The sequence below is a fragment of the Hipposideros armiger genome, unplaced genomic scaffold (genome assembly GCF_001890085.2).
Source record: "Hipposideros armiger isolate ML-2016 unplaced genomic scaffold, ASM189008v1 scaffold_41, whole genome shotgun sequence".
NCBI lineage: Eukaryota > Metazoa > Chordata > Mammalia > Chiroptera > Hipposideridae > Hipposideros > Hipposideros armiger.
The window spans coordinates 332,258-340,633 of record NW_017731391.1 but is presented as its reverse complement, the minus strand read 5'-3'; the positions used below and the strand labels follow the sequence as shown (position 1 = coordinate 340,633).

Sequence of the window (8,376 nt, the reverse complement as noted above, 5' to 3'; positions counted from 1 at the left end):
TATATATTATATTTGTGCCATTAAAGCAAGTTATGTCTCTCCCTCAGGGGTTTCCTTACATAAACCAGTTCACAACTGATAGTCTTAAAATATCAGCTAATACAATAAGGGCTGAATATAATGTTTATTCCATATATATCTATATATATCGAGATATAGTAATATATCCAGATATAGATCCAGACACCAGGGGTGCCAAAAAAATGTATGCACGTGGACACTTTGGTCAACGTTGCTCAGTCATTTGTTTGCTGTAATCAGAAGTGTCTGGACGCTGATGGTAACCACTTTGAGCACCTCTTGTAATTGCAGAAGTCAGACGCGACTTGTATTCATCTTCTGTTATCGGTATATATTGAGTATTTCAATTTTAATACAGTTTCCCTTTCTTAAAATGTGTATACATCTTTTTGGCACCCTCTGTGTACATATATATGGCTATATGGCTTCTGAATATTGCTTAACTATTTGGCTAATATTGCTTAGTTGTTTGCGTAGTATATTTATCTAGTGGCTTGGAAGGCATGGCTAAACTATAATCAATTAGATTTAAAGGTGAGTTTTCTAAAGAATTTGTATAAAAATAAAAGAATTTATAAGCAGTCTTTAAAGTGAATCTTGTACAAAAGTCAGTATCACACAACAAATATTTTCATATCTGTCAGAGCAATTTGTGGTTGTTTGCCTTTCATCTCGGTCCTTTCCAAAGCTAAGGGCCAGAAACAAGACAAACAAACAAAAACAAAACAACAAAAAAATCATGGTAATGTATCTTCAGAAGATTCCCACTGCTTCCTTTTGTGAAGAGGAGGCAATGTGTGAATGGGTTCTTTGTAAAAATAGAGTTCGGCAAAAATATTCAGAAAACCATGAGGGATGAATAAACATCTTAAAAGAGCTGGAAACAGAAGGGGAGATGCAAAATGAAAGCGAGTCTGGAGGCAGAGTCAGCACAGAAGGAACAGCTTTGCCGTTTTGGATTCATACAGACACATATTTATGGCTTTAACAGCATTTTTAAGCCTGATGGACAAAAGAGATTTCTCAAACCCTGTTATATTTTAGCACGATTTTTATAGATTTAGGGTTATTTTAATGGAATTCCTGACTATAGGTGTCATAGTAGCATTCACTCCTATTCTTTTAAATTGATACTTATTCATTGTATCAATATTTTTGCTGTTTCTTGTTTTGTTTTTCTTTTCTTGAATGCCTTCTCTTATTTCCTACATAATTTGTCATAATATGTCTCTTGCACTTGCCTTTTAGTTTGGTTTCTCCCTATCATTTTGCCCTTGAAATTCTTAAACACACACACACACACACACACACACACACACACACACACACCATATAGGTGTATATATGTACAGAGTCAACACTGATGTCACATGTCAGCGACATATGTCAGCATTGACTAAACTGGAAAAAAAAAGAAAGAAAAGAAAAATCTCCAAATATGTCCTCTCCAAAGTTACTTTTGATAATCTACATTCTAGTCTGGTTCTTACCCACATGTATACATACACTACACATTCAATTTCATATCACATTTTTACTTAGTATCACATAAACATTTGCTGATACTATTATGTAATTTTTTGTTAAGATTATATACACATACATCTTTTCTTAGGCTTTTTAATACTGTGGGCATGTCTACCTTTTCAACTATTTGATATCATAAATAATATATCAAAAATTATCTTCATAATATGTATTTCCTCCCGTAGGTTATTTCCTCCCAATAAATGTTTAGAAATAAGAACACTGAAGTCAATGGAGTTAAAGTTATTCACCATCTTACTGTTGCCAAAGAATACCACTAAATTACAACCTTTAGCAATACATGAACACAGAGTTTTCACTGAAACTTTTTCTCCACTATTTTAGATTTTGAAGAAAGTTTTCCTATATATCCCCTCAGTTGACATTCACAACTTTCACGACCCTTCAGTGATGAAGGTGGTCGGTCATTATTCCGATTCTATAGATGAGCAAACTGGGGCTCAGAGCTGAGTCTCTTTCCCATGGTGACAGCTGTACAACTTGAGTACAACGCAGGCCTGACCGGAAACACAGGGCTACCTCCGCTGTGCTGCAGTGCCTTTTCCTTTCTACCTTTAAACCAAATCTTCAACGGGAAGACGCTCCACTTCCCTACTTTTGTTTTTCACACTTTACTTCTCTGTGTATGTGACTTTCAGTCTCCACTCCAAACCAGAACTCGGGGCTGAATGACTTTGCATGTAGAAATCATAGAAATAATTTAAGAAAAGTCAAGACATTTAGTAGGCACATATATTCAGTTTTTAGAAGGGTGTCAGGGCAAAATAAGCTCTTGTAGGGACAAGGTTTTGCAGTTGGATATTCAGTTAGAAACATCATGGGTCCAATTTTATTTTTATTTTTTTAATTAAAGTTTATTGGGGTGAGAACTGACTCTGGGTGGAGAACACACAATATGGATCCAATTTTATTATGCATTTCTTATTTGACTTCAAAGAATGAATCCCAAGGTATGTTCTCTGGACAGATATACTGAACATACTGGAAAGAGGGCAAACAAGCTAGCCATCATAATTACTAGCTATACTCATGTTGTGCAACGAACCGTTCAAAATGCACAACGTTCAAAATGCAAGTCAATTTAATATCATAAAGGGAAAACAAAATGATTAAGTTTTTGCAGATGTTTAAAATAAAATTTTGAGTGAGGTGTTTTTACATTGCTTCCAATGTCAGGAAACCAGTAACAAGAAGAGATAAAGTGTTCAGAAACATACCCAACACCACCAGGAGTCTCTGCCGCCGAGTGCTGGGTTAGAATTTCCTCTCCACGGCTGGCGACCGACCGGAGAAGGTTCTTCTGCTCTGCCAATTCCTGTTCCAACTCCTGCTCAGGGGGAAAAGGACAAACAGAAACATCGCTGATACTCATGGTTCTATGTCTATACAATTATGAGAGAAGTCTTGCAGTTTTGAAGTTTGCACATTAAACTTAAAAATGTAAAAAAAGGTGTGGTTTAGGTAAAAGCTCAAACATTTCTCCAAAGTACTCTAGCTTTCTTGGCTTTGATAAAAAGATACCAGAAAAATCTTGAGGGGGAAAAAAAAAAAAATCAATGGGAAACGAAAATTTTGCTGGGCAATGGTGCCCTCAAGTGGTGCAAAATGCACTTTGACTTTTCAAAATCAATACTGCCTTGTTCTAAGATGGATCCTTGCGAGCAAGTGGCTCTTTAGTTCCCCACTTACTCCATACATTGGATTATCAGTGGATTTGGTGTTACTCTTTCATTATTTATGATAAATGTCTTCACTCTTTGAAAAGGTAAAATATTTTAATGTGCCCTCTATGAGGTATCAACGAGAAATCGTTCTTATTCTTATCCAAATCATTCTCATTCAAAGCTCATTTTGCTTCACTAGGCAATACTTTGCAAACCTATTTTGTGACGGTAGCTACGTGACAGTTGCGTTTCTTTAAAAAAAAAACAAAAACGTAACTCAGAATTTAACCAATTCTCAGAGGCCTTCCTGAGGTTTATATTATATAAAATAGACTCAAATTCGGGCAAGCCTGAAAATAGAGTGGGTAAACCTTGATAAGGCAGATTTTAATTGTTACACTATTTGGAAAGCTTTTCTTAAAGAACAGACTTTAAAATGACCTCTCATTCCAGTGGTCACACCTAAGTACATTGAAACACTTAGCCAGGCCTCGCTTCTGTCCACAGAGACGCTAAAGGGTACTCTTGTCTTTACTGTAGTAGTAACTTGGCTTTCTAAAGCATTCCTCTCAAGGTGTTTGCTTGGCAGACCTGCAGGCTAGACAGAGGTAGGAGGTGCTTTACTTTTTGGTGCTGGAGGCTGCTCTGCCGCTGCTGGGCCCACGTGGTGCGAGCTTGGGCCAGCCATTCCTGGACACCGGGGCTCTGGGTGGCACTCAGGTCTGCATCGCTCTCCTCCTTTTCTTGCGCTGTTCCCTGCTTTTAATGAGGTAGAAATCAAGAGTCATGCTACCCACAGGAAAACCTTAACTAAAACAGAGCAAGGAGTACTTTAGTGTGGTCCGTGTAATGCCAGAGTGGCCCCATTTGGATTTGACACCACATTTAATAAACCAAAAAAAAAAAAAAAAGTAACACAAAACCCATCGGATTTATGGCATTTGCAGGAGGAAGAACAGTCAATAGATTACACTCAGAAATGTTTGAGGGGGAAAACGGCCTATTTAGAGGCGAGGCTTTTTAGCTGACTGATGTGGTCACCAGATATTATTCCAGATTTTCTTCCACAAGAACACAGTAACTCTAGATCTCACTTCCTCTACTATCACCACCCGGACCAGACACCACTGCCATCTGCTGTCACTGCTGGCTTCGATAAAGGTTGGCTAAAGGAGGAAGAGAAAAGTAGTTACAGTAAAACCTTGGGTTGCGAGTAACCTTGGATTGCGAGTAACCTGGTTTGCAAGTGTTCTGCAAGACGAGCAAACATTTCTAATACATTTTAACGTGGTCAATGAGCGATGCCTTGCAATACGAGTAGTTTGTTTCCGGAACGAATTATGCTTGCAAACCAAGGTATTACTGTATTTATTACCTGGGCAGAAATTTATCCTTCCTGTTTGATTATTCTGCTGGAATTTAAATGGTCCTAAAATACTGCATATCAGAATGGAATTACTTCTGAATGACAGCCTCTCTACTCATATCCCGAGGGTGGCAAAAAAATGTATACAAGTGGACACGTTGGTCAATATTGCTCAAGCAGTAGTCCATCGTAATCAGAAGTGCCTGGACACTGATGGCAACCACTTTGAGCATCTCCTTAATTGCAGAAGTAAAACGTGACTTGTATTCATCTTTTGTTATTGGTATATATTGAGTACTATAATTTTAGTACAGTTTTCCTTTCTTAAAATGGTATACTCTTTTTTGGCACCCGCTGTATGTGTGTGTGTCAAAGGGTCAATTATATAATTTTAACAAAACTCATTCACAAAATACTTATGAAGCACCCACTGTCTGTCAGTCATTGTTCTAGGCGGCGNGGAGGTCGCATTTTGCCAAGAAGGAATCAGACAACGGCCCTACTGGGAGACAGACAATAAACCAACAAGATAGGAGAGATGGTGATAAGAGCTACAAAGGACAGGAAAGTAGGTGACGGGATAGCAAGTGAGGGGAATATTATACATAATTCTCTCCCAGATTCTGAACCATAGTAGCTCACAGGTACTCCTTTCCTTGAGGACCCAGCCTCCCAGCAAGAGCATGTGGTGTAGGTAGAGCAATGAGGGTGGCACTGGTCTAAAATATGCTATCTGCATTTCACAGGACCTTCAGAATGAAGGGACACCAGTATAGCATATTATCTAGCCCTCCAGGAATGCCTCTCACAGAAAACCAGTGACTTTCCTGAAGGTGGGAGGTGCAGGGTAAACGGACACTCTTCCAGGACTGACACCCACAAATTTCTCCATGAAACAGATCCTCTCTCATCTGAAAACGCAGCATCTCCCAGAAGAAGCTCTGAGAGATCCTGGGTCTTCCGGTAAGGATGAAATAGCCGGTCAATGGGACTTGTAGAGAGTGACCCCAAAGAAATTAGTGTACAGGACTGAAAGTTGTCCCCCGAAAGAGCTGCTCCAGCTGATGAAACAGTGGCCATGGCCATGACCTGCTGACTGTCCTTTGTGGGATCCAGTCACCTCCTCGCTGCTCTGCTCGTCAGAAAAGGTTTGTTTCTAGAGCCCAGCCTGAAGACTCACGTGGTAACTTCTCAGAGCACCACCTCACACTTTGAGGCAGTAACTGCTGTCTCTCTGAGAACGTTCCTTTCAAGTTCCTCACACCAAATTTGTGCTTGGAAACAAGACAGCTGCGATGTCAGGTTGTAAGGACGGCTTGCCCACATTTACATGCACAGACACATACTCAGATTCGAACACTCAAAGTCGAAGGAGGAGAGTCCTATTTGACTGAATGAATCTACCACGGTTTTAGAGAAAAAGAAATTATGCAACATCAAAAGCAGATGCCTAGCATGTACTCTCTAGGTGGTTAGGTTGGCTTTTCAGTGAGTGAATTTTTCTCTGACCGATTTAGTCATTGTGAAACATTACACTTGGACCACAGGAAGCAAAAGAGGATTAAGAATCCAGTTCAGATTTCATCCCTGCTCCCTTGGGGATGAGAAGGCACTGAAAGAAGGAATAAAATAATGGTAATTACTTTCTCTGAGGCCTGACAACAGATTTCTCTCCTCTCTAGGGAACAGGAAGTAAAGGGACTTCTGTCCCCCAGAATCCTCCTTGGGTGGAGCTACACAAGCTGTTTATGTTGGAAATACTAGAACAGGAACCACTTTTGCCAGGAACATTCTTTGGAAGATTAGTGAGGATTGGGGAGTGCTAACCATTACAGAAAACATTTCTTTATAAAGTATTTCATTATTTATGGAGGGCTCACGCTCTTCTCCCTGGATGGATAATACTGTATGAAAATGATCTAAACTTTTATGAAGAAAGATGTAATTCAAGAGATATTATTCCATGCCAGTAAGTCTGTGTCCCTTCATATAGAGAAGGAATCTATTTGGCAGGAAACTAAAGGAATTGGTTATTCATTCACATGAATAGAGAAGTCTGATTAGTGAAAAAGAATGGCCTCAAAAGATAGGATCATTTTACAGGTCAGTAGCACTGAGATCGGATGTGCTTGTGGCCATACATGATTTAGGAAGATATTCCAGTCTCCTGACTCATGCAAACCCCAACTGAAGGGCATGGCCTCATGGACATCTATACCATCTATATTCAATGGAAGATCCCTGCCCACTGTCCATTAACATTAGGTCATTTCAGATCAACTCCAAATTTTCTACACAAAGGGAAATGATCCTTTCCATGGCAACAATAATATAAACATATATTATAATATAAACCATTTAGTCCTACAGTTGGAAAAATAATCTTCTCCAAATTTCTANCTGTACACCTTTTATATTAGTTAATATATAAAAGCAAAACGTTTGATACCACTTGCTCTTGCTCCTGTTCCAGAACATTCTGTAGTAGCTTCTGCTTGGTACTAAATTCTTGGTGAAGGCTTTCCCACTTCATTCTCATCTGGTCTTCAGCAGGTGATTTCTCCCCTTCCATCCCCAAGTCCTGGGATAACACATCAGGTTTTTCGCTATTAGAAGAATAAATAATCTAAGTTTACAATGTGTGCAGAAAGGTGGTAAGTTCTAGGTAACTTACTGCATGTTCTAGATCTGGCCTCTAAAATTAGAACCAGAGTAATCATTAGTTTACACTTTAAAACTGTAAATTAAAAGAGAAAATTTGAGCCTAATCATAAATAACAAATATATTCCTACTCATAATTGAACCATGAACACAATAATAATTAAAAAATACACTGATAACAGCTCAGTAGTCAAGATATAAAAAACTGTAACTTTTAGAATCTGAAAGTGTATGGACTAGTAGAACCCTTTGACAAATAGCCCACCACTTAATTCAAAACCAGTAAAAATGTTCCTTAGTTTATTGAGCGTTTTTACTTCGAGTTGAAAGAAAATACTACAGCCCAGGTGTCGGGACGTAATGGGAGCACAGACCATGGAAGGACGGCACGGCATGTCATCCTTAAGACAGGCCACCGTATGTCAGCTGAGAAAGACTATGGCTTATAGGGTGAGGCACATCTGAGTTTGAATCCCTGGCTCCAACACATTAGATTTTTGGACTCTGAATAATTAGCTTCATTTCTCTAATCCTCCATTTTCTCATCTTTACAGTGAAGATAGGATCTATTTTTGCAGAACTATGAGAAACTAAGAGAATATATGCATAATGTCCATAACCCTATCTGGCAAATAACAGCCACTCAATAAGTAGGGCCTAATGATAATGACAACGGTAATAAAAAGGGAGCCCAAGTTCCAGTAGATCCTAATTTAACAGGAATTTTGAAGTTCTAACTAGAACCGCAACATATGAAAAGCATATTAGACAGTAATCATTATTTTGACAGAATGTTTTGCTTGAGTGGAAATAAAAATGACAAATTCATTGGCAGGAAAAGACTACACACTACCCCAAAGCCAATTCTTCTCAGAATCATTGAATATAATCTTTTCTTTAGTTAAGTCTGTTGAAGGCAAGTCTTAAAAATTATCTATAAGCCTGTGATACAAGAATTCTGATTCTTGTTGATGGACCCCCTCCATCAACCCTCCTATATGTCACATAGTCTTTATTTTTTATATATTATATTTGTGCCATTAAAGCAAGTTATGTCTCTCCCTCAGGGGTTTCCTTACATAAACCAGTTCACAACTGATAGTCTTAAAATATCA

The 8,376-nt window shown here is 38.6% G+C and overlaps 1 protein-coding gene across 1 annotated transcript in view; it reads right to left on the bottom strand.

The window, feature by feature from the left end:
• SYNE1 (spectrin repeat containing nuclear envelope protein 1) overlaps positions 1-8,376 on the bottom strand; it is a 455,684-nt gene that overhangs the window by 132,330 nt on the left and 314,978 nt on the right. Inside the window, exons 99-100 of the mRNA XM_019638911.1 lie at positions 3,858-3,989; positions 2,729-2,896 (exon numbers count right to left, since the gene is read on the bottom strand). Of these exons, the coding sequence (XP_019494456.1) occupies positions 2,729-2,896; positions 3,858-3,989 (300 nt within the window). The remainder of the gene's footprint in view (positions 1-2,728; positions 2,897-3,857; positions 3,990-8,376) is intronic.